Source organism: Protopterus annectens, chromosome 17.part0, assembly GCF_019279795.1.
Source record: "Protopterus annectens isolate FY-2018-M chromosome 17.part0, PAN1.0, whole genome shotgun sequence".
NCBI lineage: Eukaryota > Metazoa > Chordata > Ceratodontiformes > Protopteridae > Protopterus > Protopterus annectens.
In genome coordinates, this window is record NC_056751.1 from 580,694,224 (window position 1) to 580,721,915 (window position 27,692).

Genomic DNA, 27,692 nt, shown 5'->3' on the forward strand with positions numbered 1-27,692 from the left:
TTTCTTTTCTTGGAACAAGGAACAGTCTTGAATAAAATCCCTGGCCTTGTTCCTGAGGAGGAACCTTCTCTATTGCTTTTATTTGTAACAGCTTTGAAACTTCTATGAGTGCCTCTGCCCTTTGATTTTGTGGCAGGTTTGGCATGCCTTGTCCCGTTGGTAAGGTATGGAAGTGGAACCTGTAACCTTTGTCTATTATGTCCAGAATCCATTTGTCCTTTGTTATAATGTGCCAGTTTTTTGAGAATAAAGATAATTTTCCGCCTAGAGGTGCTTCTCTTTGAGCCTTGGTAGGCGGGGAGAAAGGCAAGTCATTGTGATTGTCCCTATGGTGCAGGTGAACTACCTGTGCCACTTCTCTGATTTTGTGGTTGCCATTGGCGGCCTCTGTAGGAGCCTCGGTATTGTCCTCTACCTCGTGCACGCCTGTTCTTTCCCCTTTGAAACTCGTCAGAGTCTGGAAAGGACCAATTCTTTGAAGGCCAATTCCTGCTGAATCTGGGTGGCTGAACCTGGAGGAAATCCTTGACTGTCTGTACTGATTTTGCCTTTTCCTCAATAGACTTCAACACATCCTGAGCATTAGCACCAAAAAGCTTCTGTTTATCCAGAGGTGCGTCCAGGAGCTTTACTTTAACATGATCCAGCAGTGGCTGTTCTTTCAACCAAGCATGTCTACGGATAACGGCCCCTGTCATAGCTGCCCTACATGAAGCTTCCAATGCATCATAACCACACTGAAGAAAATGATTGCTAACCTGCTGAGTATTATGAACCAAATCCTGCAATGCCTTTCTATCTAAAGGCTCAGGAGAGGCTAGCTTTTTCTGCAAATCATTCATTAAGTAATCTTGGTACTGAAACATAAGAAAAAGGCAGTTAAGTGACCTCATGGCAAGGGTGGAAGAGGTATAAACTTTTTTGCCCCATCTCTCCAGGGACCTAGCTTCCCTGTCTGCTGGCAGAGGGTTTTTGGCTGAGGAAGTAGCCACTCCTTTGGGGCCCTGTGAAATAGTTTCTAGATCCACAGAGTGGACCTTAAAGAGATGCTTGTGAGTGTCAGGGACCCTGTAATATCTGTCTGGCTTGACAGGAGCAGGAGGGAGAGAATCAGGGGAAGCACTGGAGTCTGAGAATACATCATCCAGGACATCCAAGACTGGAGGGATAGCTAAAGGTCTGTGCTGGGGTAACTTAAGGAAGGTACGTAGCCTTTTCCTAGAATCAGAAAATTCCTGACTCTGCCACTTAAAATGTTCTCTCATGGAGTGGAGGACTTCACCAAAAGAAAAATCCTCTGGAGGAGAGGCAGAGGGAATTGATTCCTCAGCCTCAGAGTCCTCACAGACCTGGAAAAATTCTTCTTGGGCATCTGAATGCTCTGAATCCCCAGAGGCTTCCTCTGAAGAGAGGGTATCTGCCTGCTCAGTTCTAGGCCTTTTTTCTGCAGGCGGCTGAGAACCTCTGTCTGGGTGAGGCTGAGAATCCCTGATAAGAGAGATTAGATCTGCAGCAAGAGTCATGATCTGTCTGTCAGAAGAAGGGACCTGAGAAGTAGGCTTAGGATGGGCCTTGGCTTGGCTGGCAGCCTTAGCACATGCAAAGGCCTTGATGGACATGGATACCGGAGGCCTAGCTGCCCCACGTGCAGGGGTAACTTTGTCCACAGGAATGGTGTCGGGTAGATCCAGAGCTTCGGTTTCTGGAGGAAAATCAACAACCGGCACCGGTGAAATCTCCGGGACCGAAGAATGTGTTAACGCGGTGTCGTCGGCCTGGCGCGGTTGAATTACTGCTTCCGAAGGGACCGATGCACTCGCTGAGGGCTTAGGCGTGGTATCGGAGGAAGACGCGGGCCGAGGATGTCGGTCCCGGTCCTTTTGTTTTTTGGTAGTTTGGGCTGTCGGTTGTTCCGACGGCATGATGTAAGCGTAGGATTCGCCAAAAAAGTCCTCGGCAAATTCTGCCTGGCGCCTGAGAGTGCGCTTATTAAAGCAAGCACAGGCAGCACAGGCCGAGACGTCGTGGTCTGGGCCCAGGCAAGGGAGGCAGTAAGAATGGAAGTCCTTATGAGGTATTTGTTTACCACAAGACAAACAATTATTAACTTTTTCAATTTTTTCTGACATCGGCTGAGGCAAGAAAAAATGTTCCCCAACGGGGTACTTAGCTTTTAGATGAGTTCGGTAACTGAAAACACAGGAGCTGACCGACCGGCACTTGCGAACTGCTTCTGCTTCGGGCACCGCGCGGCAAGAAAGACTGAAGAAGATGGTGTCGGCTGATGCCTTTATACCCCAGCCGCTCTGACGTCGGGGAGGAGGCGACATCGGCCGACGCCGGACCCAGACTTTGGAATCTGGCCGACCGCAGGGCTGCCTGAGGCAGGACAACCCATATGTCAGGACTGCAGTTGCATTCTTGAAGGACATCGAGTGTATCCAATCTGTTAGTTAATATGTATGTCAAAGTCTCTTCTATGGAAATTGTAGGTCAAAAGTCTGTCCTTAAAACTATGTTTTGTAAAAAAAAAAAAATGTTCTCTTGGAGCTTTTCTCCCCAGGCCTCCACTGAAAATGGGCTTGTAATCCAGTTGGACTCTCCCAGTCAACAAATGTAAAATAAAACATATCAGTCAAATTTTAGGCTTTTCTCACCTCTCTGCAAAAAGTACAGTTTTGTACCTACCATAAATGTAGATGTTCGAGGATCCACATTGCTGCAGTCCTAACCATTGGGTAGTCCGCTGTCCAGTCGGCCCGAATACCAAAGTATATGGCTGACGTCGGTCAAGGCGCATTAGACTGATGTCAGGACGTCAGGGTACTAATGCGCATGACCGACGTCATATCCTCAGTCTTTTCTTGCCCCAGATGTCAGAAGACCCTAAAAAGACAAGGCCCAAACCAAAACACCAAAAAGCCCTGCATCAAACATATATACAATATATACAAATGTACAAGAATATATATATATATATATATTAGCCCACACCACCACCCCTAAACACAGAGGGGAAGGAGGGAGGGTAAATTGGACTGCAGCAATGTGGATCCTCGAACATCTACATTTATGGTAGGTACAAAACTGTACTATGTTCTTCATTCCACATTGCTGCAGTCCTAACCATTGGGTAGAATCCCAAAGCAGAGGTAAGGGAGGCTGGCAAATCATAAGGAAGCAGGAGCTGTCAACATGCCTTGCAAAATAGCTGTGGCAAAACCAGCCCTAGATTTAGAGTAGAGAGGAAGGTGGTAATGCTTAGAGAAAGTATGCACTGAACTCCAAGTAGCTGCCTCCAAAATATCCTTAGTTGCCACCCCCTTAGAAATGCTGTTGAAGTGGCAGTAGCCCTAGTGGAATGAGGCCTAATCCCAGCTGGAATCTCCTTGCCATGATGGGAGTAACAAAATGAAATGCAAAACCCAATCCACTTAGAAATAGTTTGCTTAGACACAGGCTTGCCCTGAGAACTCAAAGCAAAAGAAACAAACAATTGCTGAGACTGCCTGAAATCCTTAGTCCTGCTTAAATAATAACGCAACTGCCTATGTACATCTAAAGTGTGCAAAATCTTTTCCCCTTATTTTGGGGATCTGCATAGAAAGTAGGCAAATGAATAGTTTGGTTTAAAGCCACACTAGAAACCACCTTAGGCATAAAGGAAGGATTAGTACGTAATGATACCCTATCCTTATGGAAAATCAAAAAGGGCTCTACTGCCATAAAGGCCTGCAACTCAGAAACCCTTCTTGCAGAAGTAATAGCCAACAAAAAAGCAGTCTTCCATGACAAGTATTTCAAATCAGCAGTAGCCGCAGGCTCAAAAGGTTGTAGAGTAAGTTTTTCCAACACAAAATTGAGATCCCAAGCAGGAGTAGGAGCTCTACGTGGGGGTCTTATATTCTTTGCCCCTCTAAGAAACTGCTTGAACAAAGGATGCGAAAACAATGGTGGGTCACAATCATAGTGAGCTGAAATTGCTGCAGCATGAATCTTAATGGAAGAGAAAGACAAACCTTTGTCCAGTAACTCAGTAAGATATTGAAGAGCCACACTCAAATTAGGCTCAGAAATCTCCAAATTCTTTGCTGCACTCCAAAATAAAAATCTCTTCCATTTTTCTGCGTACACTTTTCTTGTACTAGGTCTTCTAGCTTCCATAATCACATTTAAAACTTGTTGAGGAAGTTGAGACCTGCTGTGTTTCAACACAGAATATGCCAGGCTGTTAGATGAAGAGAGTGAAGCTTGACATTGAGCAGGTGACCGTCCTTCTGAGATAACAGATGTGGAATCAAAGGTAAAGGCCATGGGGGCTGCCTTACCAGACTCCTTAGTAGTGGGTACCAGTGTTGCCGAGGCCAATCTGGAGCTATTAAAATCATCCTTGGCTTGTCTTGTCTGACCTTTAGGAGCACCTTTGGAAGAAGAGGCAGAGGTGGAAAGGCATACACATGAAGATTTTTCCAACTGAAAGAAAGAGCATCCACTTTCCAAGCTGTATGATGAAACCCCTTTGTGCAAAACTTTGGCAGCTGGTGGTTTAGTGGAGAAGCGAACAGATCTATGTCTGGAGTTCCCCATGACACTGTCAATTTCTGAAATACATGAAGATCCAGTTTCCACTCGTGGGGATCCATGATTTGCCTGCTTAACACATCTGCTAAGGAGTTCTGTGCTCCCGGCAGAAACCTTGCCTGAAGAGTTAGTTGCAAGCTGAGCAGTCTCCCATAAAATCATTGCTTGCCTGCATAGAGGATAAGAATGTGTTCCCCTTGTTTGTTGATGTACCACATGACAGTTGTGTTGTCTGTTAGAATCAACACCTGCCCAGGAAGAAGTAACTCCTTGAAAGCCATTAATGCAAACTGGACTGCTAACATCTCCTTCATGTTGATATGTAGATGCTGTAGTCTGGCAGGCCACTTGTCTTGTATCCACTTTCCATTTAGATGAGCTCCCCAAGCAATGTCCGAGGCATCTGTCGTTAAAATCTGACTCGCCTCTGGCCGGGTCACAGAGAGTCCCTTGTTTAGGTGACATTCCTGAGCCCACCACAAAAATTCTTTTTGAATGCAAGGTATTATTTGAATGACAGTGTCCAAATCCTGGCAGTGCTGTGTCCACACATTTTGAGATACCATTGCAGCTTCCTCATATGCAGTTTGGCATTGGGAAGCACCAGAATACAAGATGCCATGAACCCTAAGGCTTGAAGGACTGTCCTTGCAGTCAGCCCGGACTGAAGAGATAGTTGATGGAAGTAACTGGAAAGATTCTTTTGTTTGTCCGGGTTAAAAAGGCCATCTGGGCTGCTGTATTCAGTCTCACACCCAGAAAGCACATGTCTTGAGAGGGTACTAGACTCGACTTTATTTCGCTCACAGAATACCCTAGGCATCTTAGCACTGCTATGACATATTCCAGATGCTGTAGAAGGTCTTCCTTGTCTTGAGCCAGAATCAGGCAGTCGTCCAAGTAAGGATAGATTTGAATTCCTTTTAGCCTGAAGTAAGCTATCACTGGAGCCAGAACCTTTGTGAATACTCTGGGCGCAGTAGATAAGCCAAAGGGCAATGCAGAGAACTGATAATGAGAATTTCCAGCTCGAAAACGCAGATACTTCCTGCAACTTAGTCTTATAGGCACATGAAGGTAAGCTTCCTTGAGATCTAAAGTTACCATCCAATGATCTTTGCCCAGCAGAGGTAAAAGCTGTTGTAACGTCAACATCTTGAACTTGGGAATGTCCAGATAAGTGTTGAGGATAGATAAATCCAAAATTGGTCTCCACGTGTTCCCCTTCTTTGGTACTAGGAACAGGCGAGAATAAAATCCTAGGCCCCTTTCTGGTACAGGGACTGGCTGAATGGCCCCTATTTGGAGTAACAGAGAAATTTGCTTGTGAGCCTCTTTCCTTTGTGGAGGGGAACGTCTGGCATGCCTTTGAAAGGGGCAATGTATGGAAATAAAACCTGTAACCGTGGTGAATGATATCCAACACCCATCTGTCTTGAGTGATTAAATCCCAATTTTCTTTGAAAAGAGACAGTCTTCCTCCCAAAGGAGCTGCCAGACGAGCATCTACTGGCAGCTGAAAAGGCAGGTCATTGGGTCTGTTTACGAAAGGACTGACCCCTGCCCTCACCAGAAGTCTGAGCAGGTGAACCCCCTGTTCTAGGCCTAAAAGAACCTTGAGCTCTGCCCCTACCACGTCTAGACCTACCCCTAGACTGGGAATCATAAGCAGGATATGTCCATCCCTTAGTAGGCCAATTTCTACTAAACTTCGGTGGCTGCACCTGCAAAAAATCTTTAACAGTTTGCATAGACTTAGCTTTGTCCTCCATTTTCTTTAAAACTGCTTCCACAGGCGAACCAAATAACACATCAGACTGTAAAGGAGCATCCAAAATCCTAGTCTTAACATGCTCTGCTAAATTCTGATCCCTCAACCAGGCATGCCTGCGAAGAACAGAACTAGTGGCAGCCACCCTCGAGGAGGCCTGCACAGCATCAAAACCACATTGCAAAGAATGCTTACCCACTTGTTCAGACACATGAACTAAATCCAGCAACTCTTTACACTCTATACCTTCCGCCAAAGCATCCACCTTAGATTTCAATTGTGAAAGGAGATAATTTTGATATTTTAGCATGTGAAACTGACAATTCAACGCCTCATGGCTAAAGTGGAAGAAGTATACACTTTCTTTCCCCACCTATCCAAAGCCCTTGCCTCTTTATCAGTGGGAACAGGATTTTTAACAACAGAGGCCTTAACACCTTTAGGCCCCTGAGAAACAGTTTCTGGGTCTGCCCTAGGACTCTTAAACAGATACTTATGAGCTTCAGGCACCCTATAGTACCTATCAGGTTTAACAGGGGCAGGAGGCAAAGAATCAGGGTTCAGGAAGCCTCTGCAAAACATCTTCCCCCACATTCAACACAGGAGGTATAGCTAAGGGCCTATGCTGGGGTAAAAATAAGAAATCCCTAAGCCTTTTCCTGGAATCAGAGTAATCTTGGCCTTCCCATTTAAAGTGCTCCCTCATGGAATGCAGAGTCTCTGAAAATGAGAAATCCTCAGGAGGAGAAGCTGTAGGAGTGGAATCATCCACATCAGAATCAGAATAAGGAGGATACTCCTGCAAGTCTTCCGCAGAAGACTCAGAAGCCTCTGAACACTGTTCAAAACTCTCAAACTCAGGTTCCACCCTAGGCCTCTTATCAGGAGGGGGCATAGAGCCTCTAATCATAGTAATTAAATCTTCTGCCATTTTAAGCATATGTTTCTTAGGCACAGAACCTGAAGTGCTAGGAGAAGCCCCCACTGAAGCTAAACTTGGCCTACCTCTCAAAGAAGTTTTGGAAACAGAAGGAGAGGCTCTAACTACCTTGGGAAGAGAGGGAAGAACAGTTACCTGAGAAGCCCCCTCAGCCTGGCCTACCTCCTGAGAAGGCACATCCTGTAACAGTAAAGTCTCTGCCTGAGACTCCAAAGAAACTCCTGGCAAAACCTCTGGCTCCACTGAGCCTTCTAAAGAACCGACGTCCGGGACTGCCGGTTCATCAACCCTAGGCTTTGCTGTTTTGTCCTTGCGCTGTTTGGACGAAGCGGGCATCGGAGCATCCGACGGCATTTTATAATTACAACGCTTCCCAAACACTAACCTGGCACAGTCTAACCTTCTCTTAATAGTGCGTTTGTTAAATCTAGCACAAGAGCGGCAACCAACAACGTCGTGCTCAGGCCCTAAACAAGGTATACACAAAGTATGGTAATCCCTATGAGGTATCTGCTTCCCACAAGAAGTACAGTTATTCACTTTTTCTGACATCCGGTTAAATACTGAGGCAAGAAAAAACCAAAATGTTCCCCAACGGGGTACTTAGCCAACTTTGATTCGGTCTGAAACTCCGACTTCGGAAATTTTTCAGAACGCCAACCTGCACTCGCAAAACTGCTTCTGCATCGGACCATGCGGCAAAAAAGACTGAGGATATGACGTCGGTCATGCGCATTAGTACCCTGACGTCCTGACATCAGTCTAATGCGCCTTGACCGACGTCAGCCATATACTTTGGTATTCGGGCCGACTGGACAGCGGACTACCCAATGGTTAGGACTGCAGCAATGTGGAATGAAGAACATCACTGCTGTAATGGCTTTGGCACACAAATGAAAATGATTGATGGGTGTTGGTTCAAGACTCCCAATCCATATCTCTCAACAGTACAGATTTTTGCAGAAAGTCCAGATTTTTTGTCTGTTTTTAATAAAATTGCAGTTTTCTGTCAAATCACTGAACACTGAGGTCAGAAAATTGACAGGCATTTGATTTTCAGACTTCATATCCTTAAGAAAATTCACTCTAATGCAAAACCTGTTTATCAACTTTAAGTTTTTAAGTACAATTAAGTACAACATTTATAAATTGTCCCAAATTATGGGCCTTTGTCCCCTATTATTTATGGTCTTGTCCAGATTTCTTGCTCTATGATGTTGAGAAGTATGCGGCCATCCCTTCCTACTGGAGCCAGTCCATCGCACTTGCACAAGTGCCCCCCTCAGCAGGGCAGCACGCAGGTTATCAGTGCAGATTTGCTTTATAGTTCTTTTATACTACACACACACACACACAATGATACACGGTTAATGTGGACAAATCTGTTTGTTCAAAGTCGAACATTTCTCCAAACCCAGTTTTATGACACCTGCTACCAATCCACTTGACAGTTTGCAGCTGTAAATCTTGTTGTCCATGTTATTTCTTCTTTTCCTTGGTTTCGTTTCTCTTACTTCTAATGTTACTTTTACTCATTTTTTTCTCCTGCTTCCCATATCTACCCTAATTATTACTTCTAACAAATACTTTTTCTCACTCTTTCTTCTCTTCCCTCCTCTTTATCCACTTTGAACTTTTCCACTCTGACATTTGCTTTGAGTAAATAATGAACTGTCACCCTCATGTCATTGCATTTTAATGCTACATAATATTGTATTTAGTCTAATAATAGGTTCATAGGTAGGTACTAGGCTATTAGCCCAAGGGCCTAATTAAGCCTAGCCAGCAAGATTCCCTGGCTTATGCCACCAAGAAAGTTATTTTCCTGTGTCACTGTCGAGCAGAGCCACAGACATGATTCACGGGGCATATTTCCTATTTCCCATCCACTCAAAGATTTTTCTTGAAGACTGCTAATGACGAAATTTACTTGACATACATGGGTAGCTTGTTCCAGAGTATAAGAAGTCTCTGGGACAGGAATCTATCCTTCCAGCATGTCCTTTTTATTGTGGTGACAAGGTTTAGGACCCTAGAGCATGCATCTCGGAAGCACTGGGATTTCTTTAGGTGTAGCATGCCGAACAGTTCTGGGTTTGACATAGCTTTATATGTTAGGCAGAAATCACCTCTGAGTAGGTGATATGCTACCGAGTAAAGCTGGATTTTTTTGAGATGGTCAGTGTAGGGCATCTGTTTGAGGCCAGTAATCCTATTTGCGAGGTACTTCTGTGGTCTTTCCAGCTGCTGCAGATGTCTTTTGAGGTACATTCCAAAAGGGGCTTTGTACTCTATAATGGGTCTAATGAATGTCGAGTAGAGGGGGAGACATTGACCTTTTTTTTCCCTGGATGAGAACCCTTTTGTGATGAGGTTTGCCACGTAGAAGGACTTCCTGACTACTGTGGCGATCTGATTATCAAAGGAGACTATTGTCCACCTGGGTCCCAAGGTCTCTTATCACACATTCGGTGTTAAATAGACTGCTGCCTATGTGGTAGTTCATGGGTACAGAGTTTTTACCAAAGGGGATGACAGTGCACTTTTTGGCATTGAGCTTGAGGCCATGGCTCTGACACCAGGCATCTGTCTCAGTGAGGCCCTTCTGTAGGATGCCCACATCATTTGGGGACTCTACTATGGCTCCTAATTTGTAGTCATCTGCGTACATCGTTAGCTAGAGGCCTTCTGTGTTAGCCTGTACTTCAGAGAAGTAGATACCAAACAGGAGAGGTCCCAGGACTGAACCTTGTGGTACTCCACTTGTCACTGGTTTGAAGTCAGATTTGGAGTCGGCAACTTTTACAGTGTGGGTTCTGTCAGTGAGCCAGTTGGCAGCCCATCTTGTGACGTAGGACTTTATACCTAGTTTAGTGAGTTTAGCTATAATTCCAGAATGGGGGATGGTGTCAAAAGCCTTGGTGAAGTCAAGATAGGCTGTGTGAATCACCTTACCATCATCTACGGCTTTGGTGACTGCCTCAAAAAAATTCGATTAGGTTCAGAAGGCATGATCTGCCTTTCACAAACCTGAACTGGGTGGGGTCCAGAGTTTGGAGGTTACCAATGTCTTTGTTTATGAATTCCATGATGATACGTTCCATGGCCTTGCAGACCAGGCTTGTCAGGCTAATAGGGCGATAGTTCCCGGGATCAGTGTTGGCTCCCCCTTTGTGGAGTGGGATAACTGTTGCTGTGTGCCATTCAGTGGACACAAAGCCTGATGTGAGGCTATGATTGAACATGGTTCTTAGGTGGGGAGCGAGTTCGTTCTGAAGTTCGTTTAAAACGCAGCCTGGAATGTTGTCCAGTCCCATGGATGCTGTGTTTCTGGCTTTAGAGAGTGCAGCTTTTACCTGTGTAGTTGTGATAACAGGGACTCTGCATTCTTCCTGTACAGATATGGGCCCTTTAGAGGGTGAGGAGGGGGGGGGTAAAGTTAGCACTAAACCTATCTGCCAGGATGTTGGCAATATCAGTTGGTTCTGTAATTTTCGTGCCATTGTGCTGTAACTCAGAGCAGAACTGGGTGCTGCCATTGAAATTCTTGACATAGCTATAGAATGTTTTGTGGTTGTCCTTAGAATCAGTGGCGATTTCATTTTCGTGGCTAGCTTTGGAGGCTCTTATAAAGGATCTCAGCTTCTTACTGAGGCTGACCAGGGAGGTCCACCACTCATAGGAGTTTACTTTCTTTTGCAACAGTTTCTTCCTTCTGTTGTACAGTTTGTTAATGGTAGGGGACCACCAAATTGGCTTCCTCTTTTTGGAGGATAGCTTCTTGGTTCTGTTTGGGATAGCACAATCCATGCCCTCGTGTAAGTGCTTGTAGAGTGCATTTGTGTAGGATTCAGCAGTTATAACTGTATTTCCCATCTCCATGGGTGTGATAAAGTTTGCCACTTCTGTCTTAAGCATGAAGTTGGCATTGGAGAAATTTTTTACTGTGGTTTCCTTAATGAGAGGTGAGGGCGGGATGTGGATATCTAGGGTGATTAGCTTATGGTCGGATCTGACCAACGAGGAGTTGACTTCAGGTGTGGAACACCGGTCACTCATGTTGGTAATTACTAGGTCTAGGATATTGTTGCTCTTGGTGGGGGTGCGTATAAGTTGATCCAGGGCATTGGAATTTATGAATTCCAGAAAGCGTTAAGCGAAGGAGTTGGTACATGAGTAGTTTTCCCAGTTAATGGTGGAGTAGCTGAAATCGCCCATTATTAGGGTGTTTGGCTGAACCCTAATATTTTCCAGTATATCAAGAAAAGAGGAGTGGTAATCCTGGGGCATTGGTGGGGGATCTGTAGCAAGCTACAATTTGGATTGTAGTTTTGCCCAGAGTTAGATGCACTTGGATAACCTCTGATGCATTATGCTGAGCAACTAGCCTGGAGGTTTGGATATCTTTAATGAGTATGGACACACCTCCGCCTTTGGTGTTCCGGTCCAGGTTACGTGGCTGAAAATTGTGGTATGAGTTATAGCCTGGTAGTGCAGGGGTGCTCTCTGGAGCCTTGAACCAGGTCTCAGTCACTGCAGAGATATCAATGTTCTCCATTTTAAGGAATGCCTCAAGTGAGTGCATTTTGAGATTTAGACTTAGCATTGAGTAGCATTACCCTCAGTTTTTGCTTGCCTGTTCCTGTTACAGTGGTGAATTTGTTATTTGAACCTGGTCTAAAAAGGGCACTATAAGGGCAGCAACAGCTTTAGCCAGTATCCAGAATCCCAGGGGCAACAGGTGCAGGCCATCTCTGGCAAAACATTGTGGTCTGTCGACCATGTCGTCCCAGGCAGACAGATACTGGATCCCCTTAGAATGACACCAGAAGCTTAGCCAATTGTTGAAGTCAATCATTTTGTCCTTGTACTGCGGTATCATTCTGGGTGATGTTAGAATGCTACTCAGGGCTAGGGTCATACCTGCCTGGGCTACAAGATCGGAGAGCTCTTCCATGTCTCTTTTCATGTAGTCCAGGGAGGTACGTCTCAGATTATTCACACCAACATAGACAATGACAGAGTCATGTTTGTACTTGCTGTGGAGTGACCCGAGTCTGTGGGTTATGTGGCGGATCCTGGCACCCAAAAGGAAGCTGACAGTAACTTTCTCCTTGTTTAGCCTGGTGAGTGGGACATCAGTGTGCCTGACTATATGTTTGCCCATAATATCTGAGTGAGTGGGATTTTCATGACAGCATCAAGGAAACATGTTCCTTCCTTCTGTGTTTTTTTCTTAAGTTTTGGATTTTTCTTGGCATATTGATTGATTTTCTTAGTATATTTCATTTTTTATTTTCCATTCGTTTACTAGGTTAGTCCAACTGGACACAAGGTGACCGTTTTCAGCAGAGGCTCGGGGAGAAAAGCTCCAGATGCATAGTAAACAATTATAAAAAAATAATAAAAATAAATTATACAAGCATAGCAATTTTGCATAAAGAGCATAGAAAATATAAAAGGAGTACAATCAGAGTTTTACAATTGATGCAGCATACAGTGGTTAGAATATTGAGAAACAATTAAACAGGATATTATACAATAAATATAGAATTGCTTGAACATAAATTCAGAAAAGTTTCCATAGACAAACAGGGTTATAAACTAGAAATCATAACTATATTGATATGTTTTATTTTGCATTTATCTTGTTTTAATGATGGTATATGTGTATTACTGTACGTGTCATATGTGCACAAACATTTGTATTAATCTGTGTATTTACAGTATATTGACAAAGTACTAGGTCACATCAGAGCCTTGGGAGGTCACTGTTAAGAAATTGAGAACTGTTGCAAAGCTTGGCATTGAATACCATAAGTTCAGGTTATGCTACAAGAGAATAACTACGTAAAGATAACCACGTCAGTAGCTAGAATGCATTATAAACTGAATGTTTTACTGTGCACATTAAGAAATAGATAGATTGGCCCAAACTCTGGACTGATGTGTGTGCTTTTTTTTTTTTTTTTATTCCTGGGGAAATGTTATTCAGAAGTGAAAAGGCACATAAGGGAACAGTTTTAGTGGCACACCAGGCTGTGATTTTTTTTTATGTCTATTGTCATGCAAAGCTGACGAAATAGCTGAATCTACCCAAGCTGGAAATGTGAGACTGTAGCCCACTGAAGGAGGGGAGATGGGAGGAGTAACTTGGCCAGGAATTGAAACTTGCAAAACTGCTACTTGTGAAGAGTCTTTTTTTATCTCAGTAATTTGTTGACACTTTTGCAAGTTTCTTTCAGAGAATGTGTAGTACATCAATAGGAACAACATTTGTGAAACTCAACACATACCAGTCAATGACACACGAGTTGCAGACTCACAAACTTAGAATGGACCACCTGAAAAAAAAAAAATGCCAAGTGAATGGAAGTCCAGTCTGACAACAAATGGTAGGGCTATTTGTTCTCACACTCTGTGCATTGAGACAGATTTAGCTTTCCAAAGGAATCACAATGTCTGCCCCCATGAGGGCAGACAAGAGTAAAAAAAAAAATAAAATTAGGAATGAGTACTTATTTTGCTGCAGGCAGCTTTAGAGGTGCAGTAAATAGTACAGTTGTGTACACCTACCATAAATGTAGATGTTCGAGTGTCTTCACTGTTGCAGTCATAACTGTAGGGTGCTCCTGCCGGGCAGGCAGCCCGAGGTCGGCCAGAATCCCAAAGTCTGGGTCCGGCGTCGGCTGTACAAGCTAGTACCCTGACGTCAGTACGCTTTGGTACATAGCCCTCAGCCGACGCCATCTTCTCCAGCCTTTCTTGCCCTAGATGTCAGAAGTCCCCAACAAAACAAAAATGAATCCAACAAGGAAACGCAAATACACCACAAAAAAGGAAAAGGGAGAAAAAAGAGAGGATAGGAGGGAGGGAAACCCCGACTGCAACAGTGAAGACACTCAAACATCTACATTTATGGTAGGTGTACACAACTGTACTATGTTCTTCGTGTATCACTGTTGCAGTCATAACTGTAGGGTGGAATCCCAAAGCAGTGTAAAAGGGGAGGAGGCTTTAGATAGAAGAAGGGGAGGCAAGAATACCCTGCAAAACAGCAGAGGCAAAGCCTGCCCTGGTCTTAGAAAACAAAGGGAGATTGTAGTGCTTGGAAAAAGTATGCACAGAACTCCAAGTGGCAGCTTCCAAAATATCCTTGGTAGGGACTCCTCTGAGGAAAGCTGTAGAAGTGGCAGCTGCTCTAGTAGAATGACTTCTAATGGTACCTGGAAACTGTTTCCCATGATGAGTGTAACAAAATCTGATTCCATAAGCAATCCATTTGGAAATAGTTTGTTTAGAAATAGGTTTTCCAAGAGAACTGGAGGCAAAAGAAACAATTGATTAGACTTTCTGAACTCTTTAGTCTTGTCCAGGTAAAATCGTAACTGTCTGTGCACATCTAATGAATGCAAAATCCTTTCCCCTTTATTTTGAGGATTTGGAAAGAAAGTAGGAAGGTGAATTGTCTGATTTAAAGCCACTTTCGAAATCACCTTAGGCATGAAAGTAGGATTGGTCCTCAAGGATACTCTGTCCTGATGGAAAATAAGGTATGGTTCCACAGCCATGAGAGCTTGCAACTCTGAGACCCTTCTGATAGAGGTCAATGCTAATAAAAGAACAGTCTTCCAAGATAAAAACTTAATATCTGAAGATGCAGCAGGCTCAAAAGGAGGCAAAGTAAGTTTTTCTAAAACATAATTAAGATCCCAGGCAGGGACAGGAGGGGTCCTGGGAGGCCGCAAATTTTTAGCCCCTCTCAAAAATTGCTTCACCAAAGGATGAGAAAAAACAGGAGGATCAGAACTGAAATGCGCAGAAATAGCAGAAGCATGAATCTTAATGGAAGAAAAGGAAAGTCCTTTAGACAAAAGTTCCGAAAGGTAAAGCAAAATAGAAGAGAGATCAGGTACCAGAGGATCCGAGCCTCGGTCCTGCATCCAAATACAAAACCTCTTCCATTTAGAGGCATAGGATTTCCTAGTGCTAGGCCGTCTAGCTTCCAGAAGAACATCCAAAACTTGTTGGGGAAGACTAGAGGAAATCAAATTCCTTTGAAGAGCCAAGCTGCCAGGCAAAGGGTCTTGAGATGCTGGGACAGAAGCGAAGGGTTCAGAGGGAGAATCCAAGGAGGCCCCAAGAACAGGTGCTTTAAAGTTGGATACCAAAACTGTCGAGGCCAATTTGGAGCAACCAAGATGAGGAACTTGGGCTTGTCCTGTTTTATCTTCAGTAATACCCGAGGTAGTAGAGGAAGAGGAGGGAAGGCATATCCTGAAAGGCTTCTCCAGCTGAAGGACAGGGCATCCACTCTCCAAGCTGTTTTGTGGAAGGACCTGGTGCAAAAGCGAGGCAGCTGATGATTGAGATGGGATGCAAACAGATCTATTCTGGGGACATCCCCAAACTGCAGTAATCCTGTTGAATAAGTTGGTGTCTAGCATCCATTCGTGAGGATCTGAAATGTTTCTGCTCAGGCTGTCTGCTAAGAGATTCTGTTCCCCTGGAATGAATTGAGCCTGGAGATGTAGATTCAAATTTAGAGCTGTGTCCCATAAAGCCATAGCTAGTCTGCAAAGGGGGTACGAATGAGAACTCCCCTGCTTGTTGATGTACCACATGACCGTGGTATTGTCTGTGCGAATTAGCAGAGGCCCTGGCTGCAAAAGGTTCTTGAAGGCTAGAAGGGCATTTTGAACTGCCAACATTTCCTTCAGATTGATGTGCCAGTGAAGATGGTCCTTTGTCCAGGTTCCCTGCTGGCAATTGTCTAGAAAGTGTGCTCCCCAAGCATAATCCGAGGCGTCCGTGGTTAGGATTTGAGTAGGTTGAGGTAGACGAAAAGGCTTTCCTTCGTTTAAAGCGCATACCCTGGACCACCAGAGGAACTCCCTCTGAAGGCAGGGAATCAGAGGGATCACAATATCCAGATCGTGGCAATGCTGTGACCATACACTTTTCAGATACCATTGAAGCTTTCTCATATGAAGCCTTGCGTTTGGAATCAACAGAATGCAGGAAGCCATGTAGCCCAGAGCCTGCAGGAATTTCCTTGCAGTGAGCTGAGATAGAGTTGCTAAGGTGCTGAAAGTAGAAGCCAGCTGAGTTTGTTTTTCTGGAGTGAGGAAGGCCCTTTGTAAGGTTGTATTTAAGAGGGCTCCCAAGAATACCATTTGTTGAGAAGGGATCAAATGTGACTTTTTTGTGTTCACTGAGAATCCCAGTAGGAGGAGAAGACGTTGAACAAAGTCCAGATGTTGAAGTAGAAGATCTTTGCTGTCTGCCTGAATAAGGCAGTCGTCCAAATAGGGAAATCTGGATCCCCTGAAGTCTGCAGTAAGCCACTACTGGTGCCAGGCACTTGGTAAAGACTCTGGGCAGTAGATAAACCAAAGGGCAGTACAGAGAATTGAAAGTGCCTCGAACCTGCCTTGAACCTGAGGAATTTCCTGCTCCTGCCTGATGGGAATGTGTAAGTAGGCTTCCTTTAAGTCCAATGTCACCATCCAGGCGTCCTGAGAGAGCATTGGAATTAGTTGCTGCAGAGTAAGCATCTTGAATTTTGGAATTTCCAAAAAGGTGTTTAACACAGAAAGGTCCAGAATAGGTCTCCATGAGTTTTGTTTTCTGGGAACCAGAAACAGTCTTGAATAAAAACCTTTTCCCATCTCCGAGAGTGGAACAGGCTCTATGGCTCTCATGGCCAGAAGAGCATCCACTTGATTTAAGGCCTCTGACCATTGATGTTTTGGCAGATCTGGCCAACCGTGAGCCTTTGGCAAAGTGTGAAAGTGGAATTTGTAACCCTTTAAAATCATGTCCAATACCCATCTGTCCTGGGTAATATGAGTCCAATTTCTGTAAAAAAGAGACAGTTTTCCTCCGAGAGGGGCATCCAGGTGAAGGGGTCCTGTAGCCCAACCGAGAGAGTCATTGAGTTTGCTTTCTTTGAGATTGGGATCTGTCTTCTCCCATTCTAGGCGAAGAAGCAGTCCATTGTCTAGATCTGTAAGAGGCCAGACCTTGACCACGACCTCTGGAGCATCTATATCTTCCCCTTTGAGGCCTGTCAGACGTGGGGAAAGGACCAATTTTTAGAGGGCCAATTCCTGGAAAATCTAGGAGGCTGAACTTGCAAGAAATCTTTTACAGTCTGCATAGACTTTGCCTTTTCTTCCATCTTTTTAATAACTTCCTCAGCCTTGGATCCAAAAAGAACATCATGTTGAACAGGGGCATCTAATAACTTAGCCTTAACCTGTTCAGGTAAACTTTGTTCACGAAGCCAGGCATGTCTCCTGATAACAGTACCAGAGGCTGCAGCCCTGCAAGAAGCATTCAAAGCATCAAAACCACAATGTAAACTATGTTTGTTCACTTGTTCAGTAGCATGCAAAACATCCTGAAGTTCCTTATCCTCTGCACAAGCAGGAAGGGAAGCAAGCTTTTGCTTTAAAACAGACAAAAGAAATTGCTGATACTTAAACATATGAAACTGGCAATTTAAAGCCCTTACAGACAGGGAAGCAGAAGTATATACCTTTTTTCCCCACCTGTCTAAAGCACAAGAATCCTTCTCAGAGGGAATAGGATTTTTAGAAGTAGCAACCTTAGCAGCCTTAGAGCCCTGAGAAATAGTTTCAGGATCCGCAGAAGGGTTTTTAAATAAAAATAAATGAGAGTCAGGAACCCTATAAAATCTATCGGGCTTAGAAGGAGCAGGAGGCATGGAATCAGGATTCAAATTAGCCTCAGAAAAAGCATCATCTACAATGTCCAAAACAGGAGGGATAGCTAAAGGCCTATGCTGAGGAAGAAGAAGAAATTCCCTAAGCCTCTTCTTGGAAGCAGAATACTCCTGTCCTTCCCAATGAAAATGTTCCCTCATCTCATGCAAGGTTTCCCCAAAAGAGAAATCCTCAGGCGGAGAGGCCGAGGGTAAAGAGTCCTCAGCATCCGAATCCTCATAAGGAGGAAAGGAATAGTCCTGATCTGAGGAAGAAACAGAAGATACAGAAGCCTGGTCAGAGGAATCCAGAGTAACATCCTGTCGAGGCCTTTTCTCAGGAGGGGGGGTGAGAACCCCTAATCATTGTAAACAAAATGTTATGTGATCCTATCTCGCCTACATTCTGAATGATGGGTTCGGAGCCGATCCCTCGGCTCACTTCACGCTTATGCCAAAGAGCGAAGTCTCTTATTGGCTGAGCTTACTATATCCCAGGATGCACCACTACCAGTCCCCCAGATCTCGTTTGCCGCTTCCCTGCGAAGACGTGGTCTCGAGCTGGCTGGGCTGAGTAGTTTTTATTAACTAACTTTCTGTCAGTTTTTTGCTGTTTTTGGTCACAAAAGCTGTTTTAACGGCTATCGCTCTTTTGTGTACGTTTGGATTGTAAAAAAATTGTTGTGTGTGATTGGGTTGAGTTTGTTTTCGGCCCCCCTCCATCCAGGGCCTTCCCGGACTGTCAACCTTTAAAACTTTACAGGGTCTCAAGTAAATCTACAGTTGTTTAGAGTTCCCTGTCATTTACAGGAAGTGTTTGCGTTAAGCTATAACTGTAAGCTTAGGTTTATCATCAGTAAATCTATAGTTGTTTACTTTCCTGTCAAAGTTACTAGAATTGTTTAACATCATGTCTCAAACCCCTAGGCCTTCGGGCTTTAAAAATGTTCGAAATGTGGTTTTAAAATGTCTATCACAGACGATCATTCGCTCTGTGTATATTGTCTAGGGGCAAAGCACTTGCAGGAGTCATGCAGCGTATGTCACGCTTTTTCCTCAAGGGTCCTCCAGGAGAGGAAAAATAAATTGATTCTTAAGGGGTTAATTAAACCTTCCTTTGAAGAAGCCTTGGCATCCTCTCCTGCTCCGACCAAAAAGAAAAGGGCTTCGGTTCCGACCAGTCCGTCGGATCCGACTGCCAAGAGACTTAGGCAGGCCTCTCCTTCGGCTCCAAAGACTTCGGAGCCGAGGTCGGAACGGTCTGCCTCGATGCCACCAGTATCGACTCCTCTGGCTTCGGAGCCGATGGCTGGGGCATCGAGAGGCGGGTCACCTTCGTCGGCTCCGCTGCCATCTTTAATAATTGCTTTTGTGTCCTGGGAGTAGATTCAGAAGCAGCTTGAGCAGGAACTTTAGACTTAACAGGAGTCTTTGTCTTTGCCTTTGAAATAGTGATGTGAGTAGGCCTGAAAACCCCCTCAGAAGCCGGTACCTGCACAGCGGTTCTGGACCCATCTGAAGGAGCGACGTCCGAAGGTCCTGCAGCAGTTAAAATAGTGGGCCTTGATGGCTCCCCATGGGAGTCCGTATCGGCCATCGGTTCAGAAGTGGCGGATGACAGGGGCTGCAAAAGCCCCTCACTGACGACAGCCGAACCGGACACTGGCTCCAGCTGCAACGAGTCCTGTTTGGACCTCGGAGGCCTGTCTTTGCGCTTCTTTTGAATTCCGGTAGTGTCCGACGACATTCTATAATTGAAGCGTCTGCCAAAATAATTGAAAGCCCAATCGTACCTGCGCTTGATAGTACGAGAGTTGAACCTGGCACAGAACCGACAACAAGAAACGTCGTGGTCAGGGCCTAAGCAAGGTAGACAGTAAGAGTGGAAATCTTTATGAGGTATTTGTTTCCCACACGTTATACAATTAACTTTTTCTGACATCGGAGGAACAAGAAAAAGATTCCCCAACGGGGTACTTAGCTTTGAGAAGAGAAGTAAGAACTTCAGACCGACAACAACAAAATACGCTGTTCGAAAATCGCCAACCAATGACTTGCGAGCTGCTTTCCACCGCACGGCAAGAAAGACTGGAGAAGATGGCGTCGGCTGAGGGCTATGTACCAAAGCGTACTGACGTCAGGGTACTAGCTTGTACAGCCGACGCCGGACCCAGACTTTGGGATTCTGGCCGACCTCGGGCTGCCTGCCGGCAGGAGCACCCTACAGTTATGACTGCAACAGTGAAACACGAAGAACATCATGGCAAGATAAAAAATATATGTTTTTTCATTGTTTGCCCGTAGTGGTCCTTTAAAGAAAAAGTGCCAAACTTTACATTTTCTTTTCTTGAGAGATCCCTACAGAAAAAAAGGCCAACCTGAAGGATGGCCCCTTCCACAGGAATCAAGCTCCTCAGAGCATCTTTGTAGTACAGCATCATCTGCTCCCTCGTCCAATATTGAAAATGTGGCTCTTCCTTGTCAGAAAAGAATACCCAAACAGCCACAGATGATGTGCTCATGGTCTTTAGCGGCTTTTCAAGCAACACCAGGGATACTAGAGAAAGCAATAAGTGGTATGATGTACCTGAAATGGCTACAGCAGTCACTGACTGGGCTCCTGAGGTGAAGAGGAATCTGGTTTCAAGACTGAAGATTCCTGCACAACTTTCTTCTTTATGTGGATTGGGGAAGGAGGAGCTTAATAGAAGCCTCGTGCATGTCTCTATCGAGCAAAGTGCCTGACAAGTGGGTAGCAGAGGTTTGAACAGTTGGTGGTACAACTTAACTAGAAAAATTAAATTTTATGGTAAAATTTTTAATGACAAGCCCCCAAAACACTAGTCCTAGCCCTAGCTATAATTTTTGATAGGAAAGTAAAACTTTTTCACATAAAAAGTAGTCATTTCAAAGAAATTTCCCCACACACAATCTTGACTAAAAATGTGATTTTTAAGGCAACACTTTTAGCAACAACCACTTGAAACACCTGTCCTTCAACTTGACAATAATGTCTAATAGAAAAGATAAACTTTTCTTCACAAAAACTGACTCAATGAAAGGCATTTACCAATGGGGTACTTATCTGCCCAGCTTTGGAGAAGCATTATCGGAATGATCACTTGGGGGCCACAAAGGTGAGTACACTTCGACTGAAGGAAAATTCTGAAGGCCTGGCACCCTAACCACAGACTTCAGACTTCTATCTTGAGCTGTTCAGTAGTTCGGGTGAGAGGAAGGTGCCCTTAAGCACACTGGAAGCTGACTGGTCATCATATCTTTTGGTAGGATACAATTCACACAAGCTTGGGCTACTGCTACAGTCATCTAACAATAATTTATTAATATCTATCCTTCATTCCCACTCCTCACAAAGTATACTTCACATCTAAATGCACAAATAGCTGAAGAACTGCTGCATCAGTACTCAAAGAATGAATTTCAAGCAAATGCATAAAAATTATATTAAAGTCAACATTTCTATTGGGAGGTCAGGGCAAGCTCCCTGCAGCTGCCCACATGGGAAGAAGGCTGCCCCTAGACGTCTTACTTTAGTATTCGCATGCCAAAATCACTGCAACTCACAGAATAATAAAAAGAAAAAAAATGAAATCACTTGCTCTTTCTCCAAAATACCACAGTCTAAGAGAAAGAAAACCAGAATCACCTAAAAAATTCTCTCACCTCAACTCAAAAGTGACCTACTTTCAAAATACATAAAAGAAAACCAATGAAGCATCTTAAACCTGCTTTGCACAAATGCTTCAGCTTTATTTCTCCATTACTGCATCCAATAATTTATTCTACTTAACTAGCAATACTCATGTTCAGAGGTGTATTTACATCCCTGTTCAAAAATTCCTATAATTCAGATGACACTTACATGGCCCTGTTTTTGTTCCCAAGACAATATCAAAACAAATGTAAGAAATGTCGGGTACTATCCAGACATATTTTATTCACTCCCTTTATTTAAGCCAAAAAGGCACTTAAAGATTCAGCCATTTCCTCAATCACTGTCCCCAATGGCAGATGCATAAGGTTCCTTACTTTAGCTATCTTATAAAAATTATGTCTGTGACCTATGTGGCTTCTTTCCTTTCTCTGATAGCGTCCTGGCAATTTCATTCCCCTCTTGGCTATGAACCTTGTAAAAGTGCAGCTTTCAGAGCAGAGTGCAGTGCTCCAGGTAGTACCATAACAACGATCGAGAAACAGCCATTGGTACACAAACATGTCTATTAAAGTATGTTCCAATGCAAACATGAAAAATTCAGCTGCAGTAACTACTGAAATACTTACGCAAAAAATCCCAAGATACCTTCTTCTCGATAGATTGTCAATATAGAATCGAATACTCCACTGTACACGTAAGCAGAAGAGAGAGAAAGAGGAAGAAACATTAAACACAGGACTCCAACAATACAGTTATCATGGACAAAGTCAAATAATGGTCACTGACCTGTACTTGGTCTCTCTGCCTATGAACTGCACCATACACCTTAGTGTAATCACTGTAACAAAAATAAGAGATCCAGCTTTAAGGTGAATATGCAGCAACTAAAAGAATACTTTTCTTTTTACAACTACCAAAATGCAGAATCTACACTACAAGATGTAACATTTTACATGGTTTTAAACATCATTTACCAGCAGTTCCATGGTGCTGCATACACAAAAGGAATGGCTACAAACAAAAACAAATGTAAAACTGAACAAGCATAAGTACGGCTGGAAAAAGATTATTTGTGCAAACTGGAATCCTCAACACACAACTTTACTCAGCAGTGTAGAAATATGCACAAAAGAGTAACAACACTGTTTAATTTTTGGGTACAAGTACATTTAACTATGTGGGTAAGTCAGAACTGTTTTATTTGCAGACATGTCAGTTTCTTAGATAGCATGGCTAAAACAAGTTAGAATATTAGCCTTAAAGGAAACCAGCAAGTGATCTGCATACTGCACAGAAGAGACCTGTATGTAACATCTCAGGTGTCACTGTCAATGACAGCAGCATTTTGCACCAGATGCAGATGATACAGAACTACTTCTGTTAACCATTAAATGCCGGACACTCCAGTACATAATGCATAAAAACACTAAGACACAGAAAACAGCAAATGGAGCTTCCAACAAGAACAGGCTTTTAAAAACCAGGCAAATGTTAAAGAAAACAGGAACAGTTCTTCCATTGCCAAACTGGAGTAAAGTGAAGGGGTAGAATCTGTACTCAGTTTGGAGGTGGGGTGGGGGTCACAGCTTCTGGTGAAGACTGGAACTAGTGATAGGAATAAAGTTGTGGCCTGATGAGATGGATAACGCAACTCAAGAGCTTCAAAGCAATGTTAGGGGCTACTTTGTTGCATACACTCCCAAGTTGATTCGACCAGGAAGGGAACAAAGTTATGGCCTAACAAGCTGCAGATCCCTACGGTAGTATTTTGCAACAATGTGGGTTCCATCTGCGCTGACAAAACTGCTCCAACTGGGATTTGGGCGACCATGTCCAGAGGCCGAACTGCACAATATAAATGTCGATTGAAAAGGATGAAGGAGAGAGAGAGAGACACACACACACACACACACACACACACACACACACACACACACACACACACACACACACACACTATACAAAATACACCAAAAAAAAAAACAGTGGATAAGTGGTCAGAAGATGAACACATCAATAAATGAAAGTGTCAGTTGCTTAAACAGGTAGCAAACTAGCTTTTGGTACAGGGGATCAGACAGTTCTATTAGATAGAGCAGTACGTTCTATTCCCAACCCCAAGTGCGTGGATTAAATTTTCCTCTCCTAACATTGCAGTGTAGCATAAGCGGGATGTTGCACTCCTGAGTTTTCAATCCTTTGGATAAGATGACCATCCAATGTCCCCCCCCCAACCCCCCCCTTTTTTATACACATTTGCAAGTTCTTTTGTAAAGAAAATATTCTGTCATTTTTCTTTATACAAAAACATTATACAACTCATTTTTTCTTTAGCTAAAGTCTTATAATGCACATCACATTTTTTCAATTTGTCCCTTCAACTCTTTCTGCCACAACCACATTCTGACTTTTCTTAAAATGTTTGATGAGGCACTTTCTTATTAAATAACACTTCATTTTTTCTAACATTCCAAATTTCTCAGGTTATCCAAACATTCTTATATTTCACATTTTTCAATAAGTTTGCTCAAACAGCCATACAACATATATCCATAGTGTCTTCAGTTATCTTTATACTTTCCCATCTTTTTTCTTTACATAATATTTCCCACACCTTCTTTTGTGACAAAAAAGCTGTTTCTACTTTCTTGAAATCGGTTCATCTCCAAATAGGTTTCTAGCCTTAGTGTTTAAAATACAATTAAGATAACCCTTTGAAACACTACTATGAATAACCCAGAGGTAGGCAGACACACCATTGTGTGTTATCCTGGTCTGTAAGGGATAAGGGCACCAATCCAGTAATGAACTTGCAGCTCCTCATCCATACATCCAGATTACAAGAGTAGAGCAAGGGACATACATTGGGTTATGGAGAGTAATGTGATTCCAGGCAAGTTTTTCTTTCAGACCTATCCCTTCAGCATATTCTACTTAAATTGGAAAATACATTGAGATCCCTTCAGTGGGCATCTCTGCCACTGTTGGACTTACTGATGTGTAGTATATCTGAAAGGATGGGGTCCCATAGAGGCTCTATAAGCAATGGAAAGATCACCCCTCAGTAGCCTATAAGATATCAAAAAAAGACATGGCTTTATTTAGGCCTTCAATTTTCCTAGTAAGAAAATGCTGTGGTTGCTCAAGCTGCGCCAGGTGTTTGGACACGTCATACTGAACAGGGCAATACACTTAATGTTCAACCTGAACAGTGCAGTACACAGTGGAATGATCACTTCCTTGGACCTGGATGCCATATTGTTACTAACAAACTGAGCAAAAAAAAATGACTTATTTACAACACTGGATATATGGCAATAAAATAACTATCTGCACAAGGTCCCAGGTACCTCACTACTGGGTCAGTTTTCAGGGGTGTGTTATCGATGTGACAGTTGCAGGGGTAGTTATGCTTACCAAACAATACAATTACAAATATTTGGCGTTTAGTTTTAGGCTGTGGTTTTGACACCAGCTGTTTGTGAAAGACCTTCCTGAAGGATCTTAGTATGTACTGGAGAGTTTATGATGACATCAAGTTTACAGTCATCTGCAAACTTGGTCAGCTATGACAAGTCTTTTGGAAGAACTAGACCCACCCACCATAACTTCCTGGGTTCTTTTTGCGAGCTAGTTTGCTATACAATGAGCTGCATAGGGAGTTGCACTTAGCTGGATAACTATCAACTATGCCTGAGTGGGGGATGGTGTTTAACTCCTTTGCAAGGTCTAGATATGCGTCGGATCTACCCTCATCCGTTTTTATGGTAACTCTTTCAAAGAAGTCGACCAGATTAACTAGGCAAGATATGTTCTTGACAAAAATCAATCTGGTTCAGGTCAAGAGTTTATAGGCTGCCTATGTCATTTATTAAATCTATAAAGAGCTTTTACATAGTCTTACAGATGAGGCTGATCAGACATAGGTCTATAGTTGCCACCACTTTTGTGCAAGGCTATGACCACTGCAGTCCTCCACCTGCCCAATATAAACCCTAACTGGAGGCTGATGCACAAGAGCCTCTGCAGTGGTGACCGGTCCTGGTTCAGGCTGACCAGTAAGCACTGTGGTATGTTAGAAGGCTCCATTGCAACAGTGTTCTTGTCTTAGGATACTGCTTTGACTGCTTCTCCCTGGGAAATACAATTTTGTTTTTTGGGTGGGGTACTGTAGGTATTTCATCTGAGAATGTGTGTTTGGGGGATGCTGAAGTCAGAGCCACATCTATCCACTAGTATACTGGCTAAGTTCTCAGGATTACAGTATGTGATAACATTTACTATTAGCGGTTCAGTTTTGAAGCATTATGTCTGAAGTTGCTAACATAGTTAAGGAAAGTTCTGTGACCATCTTTTGGCTTGTCTCACTATTTTTACCTCATACCCAGTTTTAGTTGTTTTGATCAGGTACCAGAGTTCCGAAGAGTTGTTAGCATTTCAAAGGTTACACTTATTTTTACAAGAAGTCAGCTTTTTTCCGTTTATTGAGAACGTTGTCTACATTTGGGTTCCACTTAAGTGGTTTATGTTTACATTTGCTGTTGCAGTTATGTCTAAGGGGACAGATGTTTCTATGACTCTACTTACTAATGCACAGAATTTGGTGGTGAAGGATTTCATGTTCACAGAGGGGTCATCGGGGTGGAAAGGAATACTGAATTTACCCAGGCTGATATGCAATTTTAGTAGATTAGCTTTAGCATAATCTCTGTACACGGAGTTATTGAAGGATGCTTCCAGATTCACTGTTATGGTGAATATGACAGATTTATGGTCCAATTTAACTACAGAAGACATTACAACTGGAACGGAACAGAGCTGTCCCATACTGCTGAGAACCAAGTCTAGCATTTTGTCTCCCCATAGTAGGGTGTGGACTAGCTGGTCCAGTGAATCTGTACTTATGAGGTAGGTCCAGGAATCTCTGGACATATATATATATTTAGGGATATACAAGTTTCCAAGTTGACAGGCAACTGAAGTTCAATAGAAAAAAAAATTTTGGCTGGATGCTTCAGACTTTCAAACTTGTCAGGTCGGAGGTGTGGAGTTAAGGAGAACATAGAGGGGAGGGGGTCCTACAGTTAGCTATGATGTGGTATGGGGTTTTGGTAATGTTAAGTTGGACATGGAATTCCAGGTCATTATCCTGCCTAACAAGTCTGCATCTAAAATTTTGTTTTACTAATAAAGAGACACTGCCACCTTTAGTGCCCTCATCTAGTGCTGTGGGTTTGAATGAATAAGTGGTGGAATCCTGCAGTGATAGGGTGCTTTCAATATATTCCAGAAAGAGATTTCTATGCAATTATAAAGTGCATTCCAGGGTCAGGAGTATGTTTTTTTTTTTTTTTGGGTTGTTGTTTTTAAGGCTCCAAGAGTTGATCAGCAATACCCTTAACATTTTCTGAATTTTATGTTGGAAGCTTCTGAAAACAGACTTTGCCTAAGAAGTTGTTATTGGGCGGATAAGATTCTTGCCAATATATGAAAGACCTGGAGGGAGCAGAGACAGGTGTAGGCCATTCCTGGCAAAGCAGTTTAGACAGTCTGCTATGTCCTCAGAAACAGATGTGTATTTGTAGCCCCTTTGAATGACACCAGAAGCAAAGCTAATTTTTAAAGACAACCATCTTTTATTCATATTGAGGCATCATTAAAGGTGAAGGTAAGAAGCTGCTCACAGCAAAGCTCATACCTGTCTTGGACACATTCTGAGAACTCCACCATGTTTCTCTCTTCATATAGTCCAGGGAGATATATCTCAAGTAATTTCCTCCTAGGTGAACTATGACTGCTTCAAATGAGTACTTGGGGTACAAGGACTTGAGATGCACGTAATGTGATGAATCCTGACCCCCTAACAGGCAACTGACCATGACTCTGCCCATGCTCGTCATGGTGAGTGGTGTATCAGTATGCCTCACAACAGACTCTCCAATTACTCAGATGTTGAGTGTGGAGGTTTACCTAATGGGTTTTTGTGTTGAGACAC

General features: G+C 43.4%; 1 protein-coding gene across 1 annotated transcript in view; it reads right to left on the reverse strand.

The window, feature by feature from the left end:
* MTCH2 (mitochondrial carrier 2) overlaps window positions 1-27,692 on the reverse strand; it is a 1,452,460-nt gene that overhangs the window by 428,874 nt on the left and 995,894 nt on the right. The window contains exons 7-8 of the mRNA XM_044059351.1: window positions 22,484-22,535; window positions 22,324-22,383 (exon numbers count right to left, since the gene is read on the reverse strand). Of these exons, the coding sequence (XP_043915286.1) occupies window positions 22,324-22,383; window positions 22,484-22,535 (112 nt within the window). The remainder of the gene's footprint in view (window positions 1-22,323; window positions 22,384-22,483; window positions 22,536-27,692) is intronic.